The sequence below is a fragment of the Corvus cornix genome, chromosome 1 (genome assembly GCF_000738735.6).
Source record: "Corvus cornix cornix isolate S_Up_H32 chromosome 1, ASM73873v5, whole genome shotgun sequence".
NCBI classification, from domain to species: Eukaryota; Metazoa; Chordata; class Aves; order Passeriformes; family Corvidae; genus Corvus; species Corvus cornix.
In genome coordinates this window covers 60,002,310-60,026,347 of record NC_046332.1, presented here as the reverse complement: position 1 = coordinate 60,026,347, position 24,038 = coordinate 60,002,310, and the positions used below count along the sequence as shown (strand labels likewise).

At 36.0% G+C, this 24,038-nt stretch overlaps 1 protein-coding gene across 10 annotated transcripts in view; it reads right to left on the bottom strand.

The window, feature by feature from the left end:
* Window positions 1–4,053: 4,053 nt before the first annotated feature.
* The window catches only part of PCDH17 (protocadherin 17), a 90,750-nt gene continuing 70,765 nt past the window's right edge, over window positions 4,054–24,038 (bottom strand). For 5 of the 10 annotated variants that reach the window (XM_010405594.4, XM_039568523.1, XM_039568510.1 and 2 more), the window contains 3 exons: window positions 17,077–17,151; window positions 16,744–16,800; window positions 4,054–9,154 (listed from right to left, as the gene is read on the bottom strand). In XM_010405594.4, coding sequence (XP_010403896.1) covers window positions 8,472–9,154; window positions 16,744–16,800; window positions 17,077–17,151 — 815 coding nt within the window. In that variant the 3' untranslated portion in view covers window positions 4,054–8,471. Of the gene's footprint in view, window positions 9,155–16,743; window positions 16,801–17,076; window positions 17,169–24,038 lie in introns of all 10 variants that reach the window. The other 5 variants (XM_010405596.4, XM_019289584.3, XM_010405599.3 and 2 more) reach the window with 4 other exon arrangements.

Here is a 24,038-nt window from a genome sequence, read left to right as displayed (position 1 = left end):
CTTTCTCCAGACCACCCTTCAAGGCTTGGAAGTGTCAACTAGCATTTGCTAGTATGCCTTATAAACACTCAGGATGAAGGAAATAAAGTGAATGAGGGGAGCTGGCATCCACTTACAAGAAGCTATGGGATTCAAGATTTGGCAGCTGCGCCTGGTGGCTCCTTGCAGTTGCATGTTGTCATTGACCATATAAGCTTGAATTTTTTCCAGGCAGGAGGTGATGTGAACATTACCTTAGACTACAGGAATTACTGGTTATCAGCAGAGCTGTCTCAGGTTTACATTCTTGATCCCACAGTAAGCTTGGCAAATCTCCATGAAAGCTTTTTGAACAAGAGTGCTTGATTCAGACATCCTCCAATTGTTTGTACTTCTCCTACTATTGCCGTAATATGATGGGACTCTGACATTTCACCTCTGCTAAAGGGATAAGATGTAACAGGAACTGGAAGTCTGCCTAAAGCATAGTATTCCTTTTCCTTCTCCATCTTGATTTCTGCTGCCAGACATATTAACGCTGTAGCTGCAATGGTTTTATGATTTAGCAGAGCACAGAAGGTTATTAAAAAGTGCAGAAGTAGGAATCTTTTAAAAGAGATGACTCCTTTGGAAATTAAAGGACTGACTGTGTTTGCTGCATTATACAGGCATTTTCTGGGTTTCTAAAACTTCCATTACTCTCTACTGTTTTAGTCCACTGGAACAGGTGTATTTAGAAAAGAATGGTGGTGGATTTATACTCATCAACAGTGTTACTCAACTGCGTTGTGGAGGGAAAAGTGTCTACAAGCAAGGCTATATTTACTATTTTTCCTGTTTGGTTGGGGTTTTTTTTCGGGGGGGGGCGGGGCTGGTCCTGGAGACTACTTTTCAAAAACTGTTACTTTTTCAAAACGTGGGTGTTCTTTTCCTTTCAAAGGATTGTTGTGCCTTACTTTGGCATGTCCAAAAAGATGTACTAGCGAAATCCACCTTCTGTCCATATTGGTTACCTAAAGGATTCACCTAAACAGACTCTGCTAAGGTAACACTGGAGTGCTGAGTGGCAGTGAGCTGGTATATACCAGGGAACTTGGTTCACTTATGCTGGCCGATGGAGGTGCAAAAATTATTATGCAAGCATAATTACCAACCTCTGGAGTCTCTTCCAGAAGAAGACAGCACAAAAGGAACCTAGAGTCTGAACAGGACCCTTATTCTGATGCTCTCCACTAATACTACAGCCCTTAAACAGAGGCAAAGCCACAGTGCTGTTAAGAAGCTTATCTTGTGGTCAAAGATAAAGGCTTATTAACAGTTGCTAATCTCTGTTCTAAATCTCTTATAATACAATGGTCCTGTCATGTTGTTAAAATAGCTTCACATGTATTCTTCTGCGCTGTATTTACTATATTCACATGGTATTTTACAAATCCTTATTAAATGATATAACAGTGCTTATATTAATTTTGTTCTCAATTTAAAATGAGGCACAAGGGAATACAGATTCATTCCTATAGCCAATGCATCTTCAAGCATAGAAACTCAAAGGGTATTCAGCATAAATACAATTTCTCATCTGGTCTAAGACAGTCGTCCCTAAACATATACTCCTAGTGAAATATCATGACTTTAAACTGCATTATAGTTAGAGGATATTGAATGTATCCAGAATACACATATCAGATTATTTTTCCTCATAATTTCAGTACAAAAACTCCAAAAGAAAATAATTTTCACTGAAGATGAAATGGCTGTATGCTTAGTTACCAAGAAAAAATTCTTATTTTGAGCTATTTTATTGCAATATTCCGAATAAGATCCCCCACTGAACTCACAATAGTGAATGAAGAATTTGTTCAGAAAAATATAAGTATTTTAATTTGAAAATAAAAATGTTGTTTTAATATAGTTCAGCAGCTTTAATCAAATTTTAAACCAAAGAATTTTAAGAAATGAATTGAGGTCTTATCTACAAATATTATGATGAATATTTTTTATTATTTTTATTATATAGTAAGAAGTGTGAAATATCTTTGAAGACAAATAAGAAATCTACTCTAAATTCTCTACATTAGGTAAATTTTCAGTGTAAAGAACTTTAAATTGACTTATAAAAAGAAAGGAGGGGCGACTAATAGCGACACTTGTAGAAATCATTACAGCATGCAGCATCATAATTGATGCCTGTTGTAAAAGTTTTAAAAAATATATCCATGGAACATTTTCCTATAGACAGTAACAACAGAAATAGATAAATGTCATTTTCTGATGGTCAGACAAGTATGGTGTTTTCATTGCAATGCTGATGCCAGCCTAGTGATCCATTTTTATCACTCTCAAATCAAACCATTGAAAAGACTGTGTGTGATTGCCCTTAAAAATATGGAAAATGTACACATATTAAAAAATGTAATTGCAAATTTGTTAAGGAGTATTTCTTGCAGACATTTCTGTACTATGACAGCAATCAATTGATTTCCAGACACAACTCCAGTGTTGTTTTTAACTTGGAAAACATTGAGGATTACTGGCTAACTGTTTCCCTAGTTCCTTGGTAGCAGTTCAGTAGGTGCACTATAATAAAATTTCCATAGAGCTAGTGTTCAAAGTATTAAAGTGTATGTTTTCAGAAATTGAATTTTCATTATTCCATTCCTCAGTAGGTCAAAATATGAATCTGCTGTCCAATCATCTGCTGTTCCAAGCTAGTCCTATACTATTAACTCTTACCAAGATAAATATCAGAATTTTTACAGACATTTTGGAGTCTTGCCCAAATCAAAGGTATTATCTCTAGCCTAGAGGACCTAAATGGGAGAACCACGTCAGAACACCATTTTCAAAAAGTAACAAAGTGGCAACATTTGACTAGTATGTATTTGGGAAAAAAAATCTTCTTAAAAATATTAAAAATAATTTGTCTCCCAGGCAGAGAAAAATGTTTCCCCAAAATTTGAACTAAATATTTTTGTGAGCCAGGCATTATCAAGAACCATCAACAATAAATAAACCAAGATGCCGTGCTCTTTTCCCTGAATCGTAATATATGCATTACGGAATATACATCTCACAAAATTCTTAGATGGCTCATTAATTCCCTGATCCATTTCTTCATGCCCTGCTGAAACTAAGGTGACCTTTCACAAATCAAAATATGCATACAGCAGACAGTTGTTCTTTCTACTGGAGAAATTTCATTTTTAGGGAAACATTACTAACTGAAGAAATAAGCTTTCAGCTGCATCCACGTCTTAGACTCAATAAAGGATAAGGATAGGGTATTTATCCCATGAGTGAACACCCTGAAGCAGTAATACGTGGTTGGCTTAAAGGAGATCTAAGAATCTCTGTTTGACAGACTGGCCACTTTCCAAATAAGAAATCAATGACTCTGTATTCTGGGTAAAGAAAAGCCAGGATGGTTTATGACTTGTTCTGCATATACTGTGGATCCAGCCAAGCTCTGAATCACCCACAGTTGAAGACAGTAAAAGTAACATCCCATGTCCAGTGAGGTCATCAGTAGCATAAGGTACATTCTGTCAGGACTCTGCAGACAGTGGCTTGCTAGATTTTGGAAATCAGCCTATAGAAAGACGAATATACTAGCAGGAAAAAGGGGAGATAACATTGTTGTGTTTCAGTGCCTAGGATGGGAAGCTAACTGGATGCAGGCTGGTTTTTTTTCTGGCAAGGAGACTTGCAGAACAAATGCAGTGGGTAAAAAGTAATTGGGTCTGCAGAAATAGCATGCACCTTCGTAATACCTGTAGTATTCTGAACAAACTGAAATTCTATTTAGTCAAAACCAATGTCTATATACTTAATTACTTTTAAAAAAAGCCCAAACAAGCAAACAGAAGTCAAAAACCCTAAAAAATCTGGTATACAGTCTTTACACTATTTGGTATGTCATTGCTATGATCACACAGGAACAGACAGAGAGGGCCACACATTCTGAGGGATTGATCATAATGCTCAAAGACATCAAAACCCAAACAAACAAAAGAGGTTAATGAAAGTGTTAAATTATAACAACAAACTCAAAAAACCAGACATAGAACTTAGTGATATTTTTCCCAGCAATTTGTCACATTGTTTGCAGCAACATGAATAAAATTACTCACACTCTTAAGAAAGACACATTAAAAAAAAAGACAAAAACCAATCCTTTGCATTCTTCAGGTTGTCCTTCTCCATTTGTTTACTCTCCTGCTGGGCTGACAGTCTTTGAGGACTTACAACCCTACCCCATTTATAATGTTTTTGGTGAACTCACACCAGTGTACTAAACCAAAATAGCCTTTATTCAGCTCCATGTTTCTGTGAGCAAATAACAGCCTGTAGGGATTCGGTGCATCAGCTGCTTAAAAGATAAACCTGCCCAGCTTGATGAAAACTCTTCGCCACTTTCCTGTTGAGAGAAAACAGTTACACATTTCTAATAAATGGAGCAGGAACTGTCATTTTTTTGGCAAACTGATAACTAGCTGTAACAGTCGCATTGCCACAAGTTGCTTTTCCAAAGTAATTACCATCAGGCTCCCTGTGGTATGCAGTGTTTAACACATTTCTTCTGCGTTAATGAATGCAAAAGCAGGCAACACCACTATTAGTAATCGCTTTTTATTCGTAGTCCTCATTTTCCAGATAGGTCACATTAAACACAGCCATTAAACAATAGCGGTTGAGAAAATCCATACAATGTATGCTGCTTTTGTTTGGTTTTTTTGTGTCATTCACCAGTCATTGGTGCAACTTTGAGCCATATGGGGAGACAGGGGCTGATAAATGAGAATGCCAACCTGTATCACAATTGGGCCAGAGAAGTCAAAACCTTAATCAGATTTCATTCAATTACACTTCAAGTCAACAAATCTTGATAGCCAAAACTCCCATTTAAATTAATGCAATAATAATTGCTGCCTCATGTCAAAAGAAAGCAGTTAAACAATAATGAGTGGGTGTATGTTATGCTAGCCTTCAGACACCTCCTTGACCTCAGCAATTTCCCTTCCATTTGACAGCAAGCAACATAAAAGCTTGTTTGAATGGTGTATCTTGCTCCACTATGAACAAAGTTTGACTTCTAAGGGTAACTTGGATTGGGAAGCCTCTATTCTTAAGTGGAAAATCACAGTTCAGGAGACTCTGTTTCCTCATAAATATGCCAATTAAAAAAAAAAAAAAGGGGTCTGATTTTGAGTTCTGATTTGATTGGCCAATTGTATAAGGAACTCCCAGTTGCTGGCTTTTGTTAATTAAAAAGATACAGAATGCCTTATTTGCTATTCACAGTGTACAGTACAAATTTATTAGTTGCTTAACTTGCCTCCCTCAACTCCAACTTTCCTTTTATAATCTTGTGGCAGATATTTCCTTTCAGTCTTATAAAGCATGTGTGTAAAAAATGAGAGAAATAACTCATAAACTTTATCTTTCATTGCTGCCTCTTTCTCCAATAGTGATAGTAGAGATACCATGGAGAAAAAACACTTTAAATTCTTTTGTGTGCAGTACGTCCTTCACAGACAATCATGTTAATTTTGACTGAACCAGCACAACTCACATTGTATAAGCTCTGCTGGTTTATTGGTTCATTATGAATCCATTTGAAATTGTGAAATAAATTTTTTAACCTGGGATATTCTTATACTGGGAAGGAGAATGCCAGAGTTCTACAAAACAAGGCAGTTGAAAGGCAAATTAAAGAAAAGCAAGATTTCCTAAACTCCTCTATAAAGCTGTGAGTCATGAATTCTGAATTACCTCACAGTGGCAAATAAATAATCACTACTAAATATAGATAATGTGTTAAACAGCTAAAGCTAGTAAATCACTAGTGACAGAGAGCCTTAAGGTAAATTCCTCTTACATTGGCACAGCCCTTTCTCAGAATGTTGTGGTTTTATGTCTTCAGAAACATACAATGAATTGTACAATTGGTTACTCAGTGTTAAAATCATTTATAAAATACACAAATCTCCATCACTTGACTGCATTTACATACTGGCTTAGAGTTTGCTGAATAATGGATCTCACTGGCAGAGCTAAAGACTTGGTGCACAGACACTGAAGTGATGGGCACCACGGAAATACGTAGAAAAGACTGATCAAACAATAAGAAATCCTCTCCACTATGGAATTTCAAGCTATCAAGCTATCAAGCAAAACCAATCTCGGGTCTCCTGGCCAAAAAAAAAAAATAAAATTATATAACACAGACAACACCACATTTTAGATACATAAATTGTCCAAAACATGGAGAGTAGCTTGATAAGACATGTACAAGATCCTTCCTTTTGCATATAATTGTAGACTTTTTTTAACAGGAGCCAAAAGCAAACTGTCAGAATTGCTGTCTCCCAAAGACAATTCATTGTAGGACTGACTAGCTAAAATCACCATTTAAATGCAATCCCAAAACTAAAATAGGCTGTTGGGTCAACTTTTTTCTTGAACGGATAAAAAACTATGGCTTGTGGTATTTCAGATTGCCAACCCCTTTTCTAAACATTTTAAAATTACAGATTAAATTTAAGAAACCAAATACATATTTTTTAAACAATGTGCCATAGTGGTATTTCCAGCAGAGTATCTGAAATATATAAGGGACAAATCCTGAGCCAAACATTTTATTCTTCTGCGTTTTCTTGTACTGTGGAAGTTCACTTGTTCTTTTCTAAATTCCACCTGAAAGTAATTTTGAGTTTTTCAAATGCAATAAAAACACTCTTAGGAAACAATAATAAAAAGTAGAAACTATATCCCAAGTTATTTTAAGTTATTCTGCAAATATTATTCAGATCAAGTGAAAAACTGACTAAAAACACCCCCTAGAATAAGCAGTATTTATCTAGAACTGCAGTAAGCAATTGCACATGCTAAAGTATCAGATAAAATACTGCTCATGCCACATTGGAATTGGCATAGGTTTCAGCTCTATAAACTTAATACCAAAACTTTGAAAATGGTGGCATCTCTGAAGAAGTCAATCAAATATCCTACATTGAACAGGCTGGCTGCATGTGTTGGGAAAAAATCCCAAGGAGGTTCCAGATGTTGCTTCGAGTGTAATTTTTGTTATTAAACATGGGTTTGCAATAGAAGCTTCTACAAGGACTTGCACATAACCATGACTGATGGACGTATTTCTAGGCTGTTCAGTTAGCTCCATCAGCTCACTCAAACACATTTTGAACAGATTATGTACTGCAGTACTTCGTAGACCATACATTAAACAAGAGACTTTGCTCTGAGGCGCTGCTTCCCATATTCCATGGGGAAAAGGAAGCAGGAAAAAACAAAACTCATAGAGTTCGACAGCTACTGAGGCAACACTTGCCATTTACAATATAAGCCCAAATATTTTTGCAACACAACTATATATTAATTTAATAAAATACACAATATAGCTCTTATACACTCAACAATTTGGCTCATATGCACTGAATCTGCAATAAATCAATAAAAATATGTCATTTGATGTAAACACACTGAATCTTCTTACATTTGCACATTTAAATGACCATGTGATTTTTGTGGATGTCTGACATTTTCACTTTCCTGAGCTATTTTAGTGTCCACAAATGAATAAAAAAGTGTTAATAATGTTAATTTCTTTTCTGTATTACCCTTAAAGTAACTCTTTTTTTCCCAAACTTTATTTTACTTCCTTTTCTTTTTCTTTGAAAACTCACCACTAACTATTTATAGCTTTGTTGGACACTAAAATGCTAAATAGATATTAAAATCCTTTTTTTTTTTTTCCTTTTATCAAGTGAATTAGCTTATGTGTGTGCAGGACAAGATGGACTATATACTTTTACATTTAACCTTAATATGATATGTAGTGTTTCATTAATGATGAGGATATGCTTTCTTGAATAATGATCTGGAATGGTTCTTTTTGATTTATTATTTTTTTTTTCTTTTTTTCATATTTGTGGCAGATAACTTTGTACATAAATGTTTACCACAAATGAATGTTAATGTTTGGCGTCGCTTGGACTACTACAAGAACTCTTTATAGGACTTTCAGTAGAAGCCTGTGGTGGCTGCTGGAAATTCACCACAGATCAGCATTATTCAACCCTGTTTTTCTTGGGGTTTATACGTAAACAGTAAAGTCAGCATCAGCTATTGAGGACAGTCTTAAAGTATCAGACGTATTTCCAGTCCATCTTTCTCACACCTTCCTATCAGATTGTCAAAATGGCACTGTCTTTCCTTCTTTCATTTTGTTCTTGGTGTACTTGAATCTGTCCTAATGAAAGTTTGGTCAAAATGAAACCAGTGTTATCTGTCAAAAAGAAAGAGCAGTGAAAAGAACATACTTGTGGGCACTTCAGATGTTCACTAAAAGCCTTAAAGCAGCATTGGTCTTCCTTCATTCCTGTAATTCTGTTACAACCAGGGAATTTATTTATTTATTTACTTTCAATCAGCAGAAGAGGAATGCAACTGCCAGCCTGTCCTTATTTTCCCCCTCACTTTCTGATGGCCACAGGGTCGCTTCCCCGACAGTCCTGCAAGAGCTTGTCTATTTCTCTCACAACTTCCTCAGCATCCACCGACTCCCTGCCTAGATCCCGGGCTGAACGGTCTAACTGCTCCAGAACAGAGTCCATCTCACTTGAGTCTCGGCTCACTCGGGAATGCACGTCTGCAAAGGCCCTAGCCATCTGATCTGATGCAATGAAGGAAGTGTCCTTTGACTGTTTACTGGGCGATAGATACTGACTGTCAGTTGACAAGTACTGGCTGCTTGGTTCAGCCAAGGCTCCTGATTTCACTTCACAACCATCCAGTGGTCCTTTTGTTGAGGTGCAAGGCTCAATGCATGTCTTGGTTGGGCTGCTCGATGCTGAGGGAACCTCCTGAAGCAGAGGACTCAGGGCACGTTTGGCTTTTAAGTAAGGTTTAACATTGGCAATGAGAATAGTGTGCTCTCTCTTGTCTTTCCCAAATGTACAAAAAGTCTTTTTCCCAGTGGGATTCACAGTTTCATATGTCTCAGTCTCAACGTTAGCTTCAACTGTGGGTACAAAGAGATTTGTGCGATAATCTGCATTCTCAGCCTGACTGGCTGCAGGGAACTGTGGCATCCAACACCTGTCAGAATGACCAAGCACTCTGCATTCATCTGTGCAGTTAACACATTCTTCTTGTTCTGCAAAACAAAGGAGAAAGAGAAAAAACTCTAATTATAAGTGGATTTATTTAGACTAATGGATAGGCTATGATCATCATGTGATGGGCTTACTTGACATCTGGTTTCTTAATTATGGAGAAAAAGAAGAAGCTATAATTAAAATATTTCAGAAGGTTTGCATAAACCTGTTAGTTGAGACAATAGATTTATTTAACTCTGTTCTCCACATATTAAAGCATTCACACAGCCCAATGGAAGTATAAAGGGGTCATTAGAGAATCATTCTCAGTGGAATTGAGCTTCATCTGTAAACTAATCTGCTGTAGAAATCTTTTAGGCTTTGTTCTGTAAAACTCATACTAGAAAAGAGGGAACAGTACTTAGGGAACTCAAAAGGAATTATAAGGATTAATTTTTCAAATCAAATAACTGAGCAGTGACTGCCTTCCTGGAAATACAAACACTTCATAAAAATCAGCAAGCTGTTTTTTCTTTTTTTGTCACCTCCATTTCATTTGTAATTGTTATGTTCTATGACAGACACAAAATAAAAAGGTTTTCTTAAAAAGCCTACTTTTCCTGCTGAGAACAGAGAACTAGAATCTTCCATCAGTATGTATTAAATACAAGCTTGTCAAAAAGTGCATATTGCAATTTTATTAGACATGAGTATGGATCATGTAATCAGTTTTCCCCTTTATTGTTTTGGTGCAAGTAAGTGAAAATGGATTTGCTCAATACATACAATTTGGAAGAATGACAAACCGTGACACACTATTTGAACTGATGATGTTTTCAGGTAGGATTTCTATATCCTTATTTCTTTCAAAGAATATAATTAAATGAGATCCCTTTGTTGCACTTTTAGAACATAAGTTTTAATACTTCCTATTATATAATTCAAAGAAAACTTTCTGTTTTAAAAACCGTGGCTTGTGTGTCATTTACGTTTAATAGTTACATTTGGGCCAATATTTAATGTCTTATACTTGTACTCACAACTCTAACCAATTACCAGGAATAAGAAAAATAATAAATAAAATAAATCCTTTTATCATGTCTAGGTTTCAGTTAACTATACATTGATCTTTAGATATTAATCATTTTTCTTTCACAAAATGGGCAGACGGGTTCAATACCCATTTTATTTGAGGAATTTAGTATTTTAAAAATGCCTGGAGTTCCATTTAGGCAAAAACTGTTGGTATACCTTTAAAGATAAGGATGAAACACACATACAGAGACATAAAACAAGTCTTCAGAAAAGCAGAACAAAAATGTTGACCCAAAGATGGGGAGAATTTAAACAATCATCATCTTTCTAAATTAGAAAACAAATTCCTACTAATCTTATATCACTACCTGATTAATGGGTGATTGTACTGCAGAAACATGAGAAAAGAAACACCAAAGGTGCTACGGGAATCCAAGAGTGTAAACGGTTTTCACATTTCTATAAAGATATGAATAAATAGGACTTAAACTAAAATTGTATTATGTCACAGTGATATTAAACTGGGATAATTTGCTCAGAATTGATACTTGTTAATGATACAGTTGTGTGAAAAAGTGTCATTCTGTATATGTGAATCCTTTCTTGAAGACTTTAATATCTAATTCTGGTGCAAGCCCTGAAAAAATACCAAAAGCAAGAGAGAATTAGGTACAGGGACAGCAAAACAAAGTGATTGTTGAGGAAAGGATGTAACAAAAAGGCTTTAAACATAAAATTCATAGAGGTGAGTCAGCCTCAGCTGTGTACCTGGTAAAATCATGGAACAGATCTTCCTGGAAGATGTATCAAAATTTTTGGAAGATGGGGAGGTGATTAGACACAGACAACAAGGCTTCACTGAGGACCGATTGTGTCTGACTAATCTGGTGACTTTCTACGATGGAGTGACTGCATCAGTGAACAAGGCAAAGTCTTTTGTCAGGCCTTTGCTATGGTTAAGTATTTATATAGCCACAATATTCTTGGTGCTAAATTGGAGATTGATGGATTTGATGACAGACTGTCAGGTCAGTAAGGCACTGGCTGGATGGTCACGTGCAAAGAGTTGCAGTCAATGTCCAAGCGGAAACCAATAATGAGATGTGCCCCTTCAGGGTCCACATTGGGAACAACATTATTTACTATCTGCATTAATGAGATAGACAATGGAATTGAGTGCACCCTCGGATTACAACAAGCTGAGTGGTGCATCTGATTCACTGGAGGGAAGGGATGTCATCCAGAGGGACTGTGACAGGCTTGAGAGGTGGGGGCCAGTTGAATATCATGAAGTTCAACAAGTCCAAGTGCAAGGTCCTGCACCTGGGTTGGAGAATTCACCAGTACCAACACAGACTGGGGGACGGATGGATTGAGAGCAGACCTGTTGAGAAGGATTGGGGATACTGGTGGATGAAATCTGGGCATGAGCCAGCAGTGTGTTCTCGCAGCCCAGACAGCCAGTTGTGTCTGGGGCTGCATAAACTGAAAGAAAGCAGATTTATATTGTACATGAGGTAGAAACTCTTTGATATGAGAGTAGCGAGACGCTGGAAGAGATTTCCCAGATTAATCGTGGATGTCCCATCACCGCAAGATTTCAAAGTCAGGTTGGACAGGACCTTGAGCAACCTGATATAGTGATGGACATTCCTGCCTATGGCAGATATTTCAAGGTCCTTTCTGACACAATCCATTCAATGATTCTATGATCTCCAAGGAAAACTAATCCACACACTGGTTTTAGTATACAATAAAAATTAAAATTACCATGACAAAAAGCAGGAGTAAAATAACCCCAACCTTGGGACTGTAACACAGTGGTAAAACTGAAAAGAATTTAAGGAAGAAATTTAAGTTTGTTGAGTCTGATTTTATTTCACTTGAATGAGATGGCATCGGTATGCATAACCGCAGACACAACATATGTGTGGCAATTGCTTAATGAAATGGGAGCCATACAAATGAAGGACATAGCTATACACCTCATTCCACCCATTAGTTCACCTCCACTAAAGTTCTCTGTATCTAGTTTTCCAGAGCTTCTACAGCATCAAACAGCTGCTGCTTAAAACAGCCATGTGAAACTGCTGCTCTCTCTGTCTCTCTCTAAAAAAAAATCTCCAACCAACCAAACTCCTCCTTCTCCAAGGAAACCCACCCAGAAACATAAAACTCCACAAAAACCAAATCAATATATTTTTAAAAACATCCTCACCTTCCTGATCCTTCAGAGTAAATTTGTGGCAAGCTCAGCCTCTGGCTTTAAAACTGGACTTGCAGAAATAGGAGAAATAGGTTTTTTCTTTAGGATTTTCCTTAACAATATCTGAAGTTATTTTTCTCTTACATGGAATTCATGACAATGCTGAGTAAAACCCTTCTGGCACTTTTAAAGGTTTACCTAAACAACTAATCAACTTTCTAACTAAATTTTATGTTGTAAGCTTAACTATCCTTTGTATGAATATTTGTAAACAAGTTTGTTGCTTTATAACAAAAGAGAAAAATAAAACCTTGCTGCATGTTAGCTACCATAAAAAGCTCAGAACTGCACTATCAATGGACCAGTAATTTTCTCTGATCCTCTCTTTTCAATTACTCTATCAGAGCAAGATCCCTATTTGCTCCTTCCTTTCTCACATAAAAATAACCCAAACATTACAGTTTATTGCATTATACCACAAAAAGGCCATCTCTAGAAGGAAAACTCTTTCTGTCTTTCAGGTAGTAATGTCATATTCTCTTAAAATACATTAAATAAATGTTCATATATACCTATATACAATTCTCTGCTATCTACATTGACAACACTATCTATATATATGTATATATATGAAATATAGAACACGGAAATTCTATTTTGACACTGACTCTTTTTGTAAAACTCAAATGAACTGTATTTCTTTAAAAAAAAAATATTCCCTAAACTAAGACTGAAACGAACAAACTCAAGATGAAAGGTAAAGATCAGAGAAGTTCTCAGTCACTGGAAATAAGTACTGTAAACTTATTCAGTAGGTATTCAGTACTGTGGGAAAAACTATGCTTTGAGATTTTCAACACTCATTAGGTTAATTTATTGCAACCAAGTTATGTTTGAAGATTTCCATTTTTAGCTTTCACACGTGCACACACATACACTGCTATGAGGAGGGGCCTTACACAGTGTTTAGATTATTCATTACTGCCAACAAAAATACAAATCTTACTGGCTATCTCTAGGTAAAAGAGAAAGATATATATCATATAGCATATATATGTTACATATATATTGCATGCTGTATCTTTTTTCCCCTTCTCATTTCCTGTATTTGTTAAAGCAATTTTTATACTTGCATTTCTACTCACTGTATCGACTAACTCTCCATTTCTGCTCCCTGGACATCGTAGCAGCGACTGAATTAAATATGAAGGCAAAAAAGAACAAAAAAAAATACTGAATGTCCTTGAATTGAAGCCCACCTGCATTGCATGAGCTTTGGTGCTCTAGCCCTGAAAATCTCTGTCTTTTCATTTCACTCTTTTATGTCACATCACAGGGAACGGATTTTGAGTATTGATTATCATACATTATAAGCTGCTTGTCTTGCCATTAGCCTGTAATTTTGACTGCTACAGCTAGCACACAGTGAAGAAAATCGAACAGGGACTTTTGTACTAGTACAGAAACTACAAACACGAAGTGAACTATCACCACCAAGGGCCAAATTAGTACACACGAGAAAATAGAATCAATGTAAAGGTAAATATATAAATATATATATGTAAAATAGGTCATATGCTGTGCTGTACAGCAAGATGTGCTGGTAGAGTGATATGCACCATCGGTCTTTATCTCTGGGCTTGTCTCCCCCCTGTTGAAAATAAACCCTTAACAGTGCACGTGTGTACAATAAACAGAAGCAGTCTAGAGGTTTTTCTAACTCTCTGGAGCTTTAAGGGTAAACAGTCAGAAGTGCTTTATGCACTTAGGGGAGAACATACACTAAAATAGAACTGCTAAATTATCAGCCGTAGAAAGAAAAGGAAACAAGATATCTGTAAACAACAGTCGCCTGGATAGGAAACATATTCTGGATGGAAATTTAAAGATGGTGTAGGGTGAAAGCTATATTGGCAACATATAAAATGCAATGCAAGGTATGTATTTTGGTGCAGCAGAAGACGTATCTTACATATTTTATTCTATTACCAGAGGAGCTATATTTAACACCATCCTTCCATAGCAAGCTAAAAGAAAAAGAACCTTTTATTGTGGTATCTACAATTTCCTACACTTTCTTTATAAATATTGTGAACAGAATTAATTATGGGTACTGATTTCACCCTAAATATATTGCACTATGAAGTTAATTAATTAATGCTTTAGATAGCTGGCTCCTTTCAAAGGATAAAACAGATACATCTTATTTTGACTCACTAATTATATTAAATTTGCATAATGATAACAAAGAAGAAGCTCAAGAATTATTACTTTTTAAAGTAGTGACTCAGGGTGGACAAAACAAGTCAATAAATACAATATTTTCTGCAGTTTAACTGGACCCTAATTATTTAAATTACACATACATGCAAGGCAGAAAAACAAATGTAAAGTAAACATCAGCATGCAAATATTTCCAAGAAATATTTTATGTACTATGTTTATAGGATGAAGAACACTATAGTCTGTATTGAAGTACTCCATACAATTTAATACTAAGTGTCAAGATTCCCATATATGGGATGTCAGACTATAAATATATGTATATACACATATATATATATATGCTTTTATATATATTTATGTAAATAAATGAATCTACGTATATTTAATGTCTGATTTCCCCTATACATAAGCCTGGATATATAACTAGGTGCAGACTTAGACCTACACCTAAACCTATGTCATCCTATTCCTCACAAAACCTGTAAATTATTTTATCAAATTTTATCTGGAATTAAACAAGGCAGACAGAGTTCAGATCATTATAATTTGTAGGATTTGAACTGATAAATAGTCATTCAAGTGCATTCTTTTCTAAGAACTTCTTACAAAATATTTAAAAATGTAGCTTTTTATTGCCATTTGTTCACTGATAAAGACTAAATAAGAATATGGCTAGATAAGTACATGAATAACACTAAATATTTTAAAGTGTCAGTAGCTTTTGTTATTTTTCATTGTCCTAGGAAAGCCTGTCTTTCAGATATCCTTTTTTCTCTTTCAATGGGAGATGTCTAGTTTTTACTATTGAATAAACACCTTCTTCTAACTGACTGTTTTTAAAATTCCTTTCTATAAATATGGAAGTTAAAAATAAGCATTAATTTTCAGGGATGGTTCATAGCTTGATCCAGTTGACTGGAATGGCTATCAGCTAACAGGTCCAAATAAAAAATAAACCAGACGACCCATTTTAAAATGTATGCCACCTTCTGTTTGAAAACATACCTTCACTTTTACAATGTGTTATTCTTCACTGCATTACAGAGAATAGTAAAGAACATCTTTGATAACTGTTTTTTCATGACAAAGATCTGCCTATGAATGCATACATAGAGTTCATACTGACTTGTCTAGGAGATTGATTCCTTTCACTCTTGATGTTGTGAATTTGTGTTCATTATTGAAAATATTTCCATTTAGAATTTACTCAGTAATGAAACAAGATGTAAAATTCTCTGCAGGTTATATTTCTCTGGTCTAACACACTGTTCTTTACTGTGAGGGTGGTGAGGCACTGGAACAGGTTGTCCCATCCCTGGAAGTGTCCAAGGCCAGGCTGGATGGGGCTTTGAGCAACCTAGTTTAGTGGAAGGTGTCCCTGCCCATGGCAGGGCGGCTGGAATGAGATGATCTTTAAAATCCCTTCCAAACGAAACCATTCTATGATTCTATGTAAAAAACCTCCACCAACACCAGTACTTGGTTTAGACTAATAAAATAATGTTATGCTTCATAATTTTAATACCTTAAATAGATATGAAAGATCTGTATTTTCTGTACATATGTGTAAGCAGATGGACAATAAATGCCACATAATATCTAACAGAGAATGCAATTAACTCTGCTTTTCAGAACTTCAGTAATTCCTAAAATATGACCAGAAAACCTCACAGAATTTACATTAAATCGTGGGTTACCTTTTTTGTTGTTTGTTTGTTTGTTTGTTTGTTTGTTTTAATTTGAGGCAGGCAATTGTCTTTACTAAAGAACTGGAAAGACTATAAGTAGATATTTATTACAGGAGAAAAATAATGTGTGCTTTGGCATGTCCTAAACACTGGGTCTATATGACATGTCTATTGAGAACAATCAGTTAAAGCACTACTTCTGTGGTTGGATTTCTGTTTAATTACAATTGATTTTGACATAAATGAGCAGAGGTAAACAAATACTTCTATACTTCTCTTGCTGTTATTAAACAGAGCTGTCTCCTATCTGAGTATTTATATTGGCTTGTCTGTTTAAAGGCTCCTTTCAGTCAGGCAAAGCAATTATGTAGCTCAGATTAGCAAAATGACTGGCAGTAAAATAAGAGTGGACTGCCACATTTTTAAACCTCTTGGATCTCATGTTTTTCTCCTGGTATTATAAACACAAGCTTCTGAGGTCTATAATTCTTACCTAGTTTCCCACAGGTGATGTTGGGTTTTTGTTTGGTTGTTTTTGTTCGCTTGTTTTCTGGACACAGGATAAAGACAATATATGTTTTATATTGTTATGACATGAAATGCTTCAAAAGCCATAAAAACATGATGGCCTATGGATTTAGTTCTAGTTCACGTTTGTCCCAGACAATAAATATTGGAGGAATATTTCAGGATTACAGGGAGCACTATGGAAAATTTAAAACATTTCTTACAGAAGTATGCTTTAATTAAATGCTTATAATTTAATGACAATCACATATTTTTATTAAAAAAAAAAAATATAAGAGAAAGAAAATATTTATGTTACCTGAAAATTTTCCATCTTCACAGCGGGCTGGTCCACAGATCCCAACAATGGGTCTTTGGCCTCTGCCTTGCTGTTCTGGAGGCAAATCAGACCTGTGAGTCACAGACAGGGATAGGCTCTGCTTCCAAAATTCACAACGTCAAAACTTCTGCAGCAGAAAAACAGCTTCTACCTGTGGTCCAGACACAGCTCATGGCCCTTGAATTTTTTCATTATTTTTTCAATGGTAAAATCTCACATGTTTATAGTTGGCAATAAACTAAAAATGTCTAACTTATAAAAAGCATGTCTCATTTCTTCCTAATAGAGGAGAAAGAGAAGGATGGACACCCAGTCTTGATTTCCAGTGTTTGCCTGTAAGTTGACTGGACCTGACTCAAATCTTCAGTGTAAAGACCATACGACAGTCATGAAACAGTCATTTTGGTCTCTTCGCCATCCCACATAAAAAAAGTCTTCCTAGCCCAGGGCTGAAGGGAACAAATATACAAAGGCTAGTTGTGCTCGTCCTGCACTTATCTGAGAAGCTACTGGGAAACCTGAGCAATATGACACATTGATAGTTTTAAACTGTAAATCTTTGTTGCAGAGCCCCGAAGCTGTTTCTTGAGAAAGAAGGAAAACTAAACTGCAGTAATTAACAGAGGAGAACAGCCTCGTGGATCTTTTAGAAAGCACATTTTTAATATAGCTCATTTTCACTCTTGATCAAGGCAGTGCCAAAGATATTACAATGGGATTGTTTCACCACTAGCATCTACAAATACAAGGATTCCTAAATCTGAAACCTAACTGAATTTGTGTAATCGTTTGCACAATTTGCATGATATTCACATTCTTTTTGCTAACTTTATTGTGAGCTAGTCATAATTACAGTATCAATGATTTCCATATCTAATTTGAAGCATTTACTAAATGCTGCATACTGTAGTGCGGCAGTGTTTAGTAATCTAGTCATTAACCAGGACCATTGTGAGCCATCCTATACAAATATTAACAGACTGTGTAGTTAGAGACAAAAGGTAAGAAGTGATTATGACAAACAAAAGCAATGAATGGGAAGGAAAGACAACATTAATGAAAATATAATCACGCTGTTGACATTTCCTGAAAATACCAATATAAAAGCTCCATAATTTAAAGGAGCTATCCCCATCTGTCACACCATCAAGCCACCAACGATGAGCTATATGTTACACCACTGAACCTTCCTTACCCATTGCCAATTATCTCAGTATACAAATCTTTAATTAGAAGGCAACAAGCTTTTCACTTTGCAAGCTTGCCTCAAATTTGGATACGACAACTTGTTTACAGATATTGCCTGAGGAGGGTGCCACTGAGGAGACATGACAGGCTTATGAAGAAATCTTTATGCTCTTTTGATGTTTACTTCCTGATTGTAGGTAGACTCTGTTGAATGGAAGTCTGTCAGCTTCTGTGTAGGAGCCTGATTTTCCCAAAACAGAATCAATGCAGTAATGCTCTTCAAATGCTGTTTTCCTTTGCAAAGTCTCATAAAAATAACTACAAAGGCTACATGGATGCTGAACCATTCAAAATCTGGCCACTTTGGTGAAAGAGAGTATTTTCCTTCACATTCCTGCCAGTATGCCTGGATTTACATTAAAAATCTCCTTTAACAGCCATAATGAGACCATGACTGTTTTATACTCTTAGATGGAAAAACCTACTGGGTATCATCCCCTGGCTTCAAAAGGTTGATGTCCCAAGTGGGTCATATACTTTAGACTTCATGGAAGGTACAATGCATCTGACTGAACAGGAGGAAGAACACTTTTCATGATGCTTCTCTCAGAAAAAACTTAGGGTTGTCTAGACATCTTAAGGACCTCTCACTTAGAGAAATTATTTAAGAGTTTCATATAGAGTCTTCCCATGCTAAATAACATATTCATTATTGTATGATGGTCCCTTAGACTATTATTTAGGAGATTACTGGTGTGTTATTACCACTTTCGAAAGAGATTTGTGGAATGGGATTACCCTTGTGCCAATTTATGAAGAACCCACATTCTCTTAGCAATTTAAGCTTCATAATGCTATCCTACTTAACTTTCTGCCTGGATAGTGCTCCAATTAGATCAATCAGAAAGGATAATTAAGGATGCCTTTTTCAAATCTGACTCTCTAAATATAACTAGTTTGGTGAAGAGAATTATACATGTAAACAGATTCAACACCACATTTTCAGATACTCCATGAGCAGTGAATTAATTTCTGAAGGACACGTACTGAAGATGCCTTCAGAATATTCATATCTTCCTTTTCCCTGATCCTTCATCAAGAACTCTAAGTTACAGATCGCTTTCTTGTATTTCAAGGATTGAAGAGATTATTGATATTAACACCACTAATACAGAAAAATCTTTCCTACTAGTTACTTTTATGTGCAGCAGTTCAGCTGCTCAACTGAGAGTTACCTTTTTACTTGACATCTTTTCATTTTTTATAGCTTCAATTTCTGAAATGATGTCAGAATACTTTGATGCTACAAAAGACAGCTTTAAGAACAATTGTCAATTTGGGAACTATTTCCAAAGATGTCACTATGGGTTCTTTGTTTTCACTGATATCTTCACTTTTTAAGCCTCCTAATTATTAGAAGCTATTTTTCTGGTGTCTAGCAACCTCTAATCTGAGCTATGGTCTTAGAAAAAGTGTATTTTAGTCTTGGAGATAGATTTAAAAACTAATTACAAACATCACTGCCACATAAGATGCAGTCAGGGTAATTTCTGTTAGCTGTGCCCTCAGTTTATTTATGTGAACACCTTACAAAGGAAATCAGCAGTGAAGCATTAGATAAGTTAAACACTGTTCTGGTAAAGCAAGTAAAAGATGCAGCTGTTAAAGTTAAAGCTGCAGAAGGATTCAGAATAATCCAGTTAATATCAATCTATTGACATCCTTTAAGAAAATCTTTACTCTGTAGGGATGATGAAGACACTATACCCCTAGAAATGGGGAAGACATGCTATAAAATGCAGTAAAACCTATTCTAAATATGGATCATTGTAAACTTTCTCAGGGTATTTAAAGCAATATTTTCATTTACTGGATCTTATCACTATAATATTTACTTGATTTAGGGTTTCATGTATACTTTCCAACATGACTTGATTTTAATGGGTCCCACTCCTCCCAGGCTTATTGTTGTATTGGAAAAACAAGGCAAGAGACCTGTACAGTTATTATTAGCTTGAATTCTGAGTATCACAGATAAGGGAAAGCAGAGAAATCTGAGCCCCAATATCTACTGCATGGTTCTTCAAAAACAGCCTCTGGGTTTCCTAATAAAAATGTAGCTTTGTTTTGTTTTTCTTTAAGAAGAAGAATTGCTTTAATTCCCAAGGAGACAAAAATAAATCCAAATATCTGAAAGTAAGGCTCAGCCTGACCTTGAAAAAATTCTGTAAGGAATGAAGGTAAGAAAAAACTGTCTTATGGGAAAAAGAATCAAACTTTTTGTTGTTTTGTGTCCACCTGTTACACAGGTGCCTGTGCTCAGGCACAGTATGTATACCTCTTCTCAGGTACCTAAGAAATAGTCTAGCAGAGCTCTAAACTTATTTGTAAGCTCTCAAGTGACTCTCTGCAGTTCCAGCTGAAGATGGATACAAGGCAGCTAATTTGCTACCACCATGGGAAAATGTTATAACATAAAAACATTCCCTCCCTTAGCTTCAAAACTGTCGAGTGCCTAGGGAGCCCGACTATTTGTAGAGCTGATACTATGCATATGCTTCCTCTGTAACTGTTACATGCATACATCTGGCATCTGTCTCTGTGTTAAACAGACTTAATTGTCCCTAGTATTACTATGTAGAAACCCTCTAACCTAGATGGGTAATGTGAAAGAAATAAATGAAAGGATTGATACGATTCTTTTTTGTGGTTTTTTTTTTTTGCATTATTGGCAAGATATGCAATAAGCTCTGTACTACAGCTATAATAAACATATTTTAGCTGTGCCTTCTGTGAAACTTTAGATAGAGATTATGTTCTTCGCTTAGTAGTCTTTTAATCAAATGGGGTTGTTTTAGCTGGAACTCTTTTTCCATTCATTCTTGTTTTATTTTTTTTCATTTCTTGATTGTTTATGACCTCTCTTTTATCCACATCAGACTTCAGAGCTTTTAATCATTTGCTAGACATAGCTGGACTGATTCTGAGGATATGTAATTTCTTTTTTTTAGGGGTTATTGGGGGGACTCTACATGTTAATACATTATTCAGCTCACTTGCCAGCAAAGTCAAGACTCAGGCAAGGCAAAACACTTGATTCCAGATTTCAATATATTTTTAAAAGATCAAAGAGCATGGAAAATCTTGTTCTTTGGTTAGACAGACCATGCAGAACAGTAATACTCTGAAAGGTGGAGGTAGCTGCATAGAACTAATACCAAATTGAAGGTGTTTTGAAGTTACTTTAACCTTTGTGTCAATGTTCATCTCAAAATCCCCCAGCAAAGTAAAAAAAAAAAAGCTTTTAATTGAGAAAACACACAGAAATGAGTTCTTCCTGTAAAATAAGAGGAAAACATTTGCTTGTTTGACATTATTCATGATAGCAAAGATGAAATATCCTCAAGGTGCTTCTTCTACTAAGATTCATTTCTTTGAGCAAGACTATAAAGCATAGACTTTCCTAATGCAACTCTACCTGCCCAAGTCTATTTAGGACTCAGAGTAAAGCTATTCCTACAGTTGAGACCTGACTTCCTCCTACTGTGAGCGTTAAATGCTAGGGAGTAGGAAGACAGGCCATAGGTTTTCACCCCTTCTGTTAATGTTTTATTATCATGCAACAGCAAAGCAAACCATAGAGAGCTTCCATTTAATCTCCTGCTTAAGGGAGAGGTCTTGTCAGTCAAGGGACTGAATAAAAGCCCACAGAATGTAGATTCAGATGCTGAATATTATTTTCATCAGCGACATAACAGCAGCTATAAAACAGAATAATTTCATTCAACAAACAGAGAAAGTCACATAATCTAATTTTTGACAATTCAAATTATGCTAGAATTTTTATGGCATCTCTGGAGACAGTGGAGACGAAAGGATTCAGAGAGCCATTCAGAATGCCATTGAAAGGCTCCAGACCTAAACCACTCCATAAGTAGGTCTACCTATCTTCACATGCATGGAGCTTGTAGGTACAAAAATGCTGTTGGTGAGGATCTTCTTGTTATTTTCTAAGTCCATGAGAGACTTTTCTCTCTCACAGAAGAGGTAGCAGGGAATGTAAACAACCAAGCCACCTGCAACCTTGGAAAGTCTTGTTTATGGTATAGTGGAGAATATTTTGATAATGAATGTTTTAGGATTTTGGCCAATCACCCCCAAGGGGTGGCTGGTCCTATGTCCAATTAGACTATGAAGAAAAAAGTCTATAAAAGAGTTTGTAAAATAATTAAATAAATCAATCTTGCTGCACAATTCCTGCCTGCTGGATCTTCTCCTCCTCCTCCTCCCTATGGCTGCGGGACACGGTGATATACCGTAGGAACCAGGCCTGTGGTAATAGGAGCTGATGTCTTGAAGTTGTCTACGTCTGTTTTAGCAATACATATCAATTGGTCTGCCTTTTCCTATAAGCTGAGTTAAGCTTTTCAGCACTCAGAAAATTGTTTGCTTTGAGCCCAAGAGCCCAATATTTCCTAAACTAATGTAGGTGGGATTGAGGTGTGTAACTCAGCAACGAGTCCCCTTTTCCATGATGTGCTCCTAATGCATTGTCCTCCCATTGGCAAGAAAATAGTCCCTTTGCAAACAAATAGCTAAATGATACCATGCACATATAATTTCTGGGATATCCAAAGAATATTTGTTAGATCAAGTTTCATGGTATTTTTCCACTGAGCTATTTTCAGGAAAAAGCAAACAAATTTCCTTCTTCTCTTATACTGTGCTAGCATGCTTATAACAAGTTACTACTTTTTTTACAGAATTAAGACTTGTGACAAAGTGCTGCACTTTGAATGCCTGAAGGAACACATTGGGATCTGGTGTTCTCCACTGAGGAAAATTGTAGCTGATCTAGACCCTTCTTGCAGCTGCAGCCTTGGCTCCAAGTTCATGTCAGAAGCATAGCAGGGAGCGACTTTGCTGATGTAGAGATTCTTCCACAATTACAAAAACAAGATATGAAGTGACATTTTATTTTATTTCTATTCTATAAATTTAGCAAGAGAAATCCAGATAAGATGATCAACTCTACTTTGTCTCAAGAGCAAGTTGGCATATTACCAACTTGACTGGAACATCATTCTTTCCCCTGAAGGAATCTGGGGGCAGAGCCAACTCTTCTGTCCAGCCATACCTTGCTTTTTGGAGCCCAGGCTCTGCTGGCTCACAGATCTAGCCAAATCCTAAACACAGCACAGTACTGGACACCTTGAAAATTTACTGATATAGAGCAGCATATTGGGAATTCCCACCAGTCACTGATTCCATTCTCAGAAACAATTATTATCTCAAAATTCTTATTTTAAAGGCTGAGTAGGACTGAACTCTTCCATTCATTAAATCTGTTGCTTTCAAAATCAGCCCAAGTACTCCTTCTTTAAATAAATTCTCAGTGAAATTTTGGCATGTGCTTTTTGATTCAACAATGTTAAGTTGGTATTTCGCAGAGAGTCAGACAATGATGATAAACTGTCAACAACTTTGTTCATAAAATATCAGTCACAGTCCTCTGAAAAGCTGATACACTTGTTTAGCAGTTAATTTTTCTTTAAAAATAATCAAGTGGAAAACCAGTAGTGGTAATCCTGTGAGTGGATCTGCATTATCAAATGATCTTGTGATATTTTACCACAGCTACATGTAGAGACTGAAGCCTATTGGTCTACATGATATACAAATAAATTCCATTCCAGCTTGATGCTACGAACTGTCTTCAACGAGTTCATTTGCAGTTCATTGCACCTGCAATA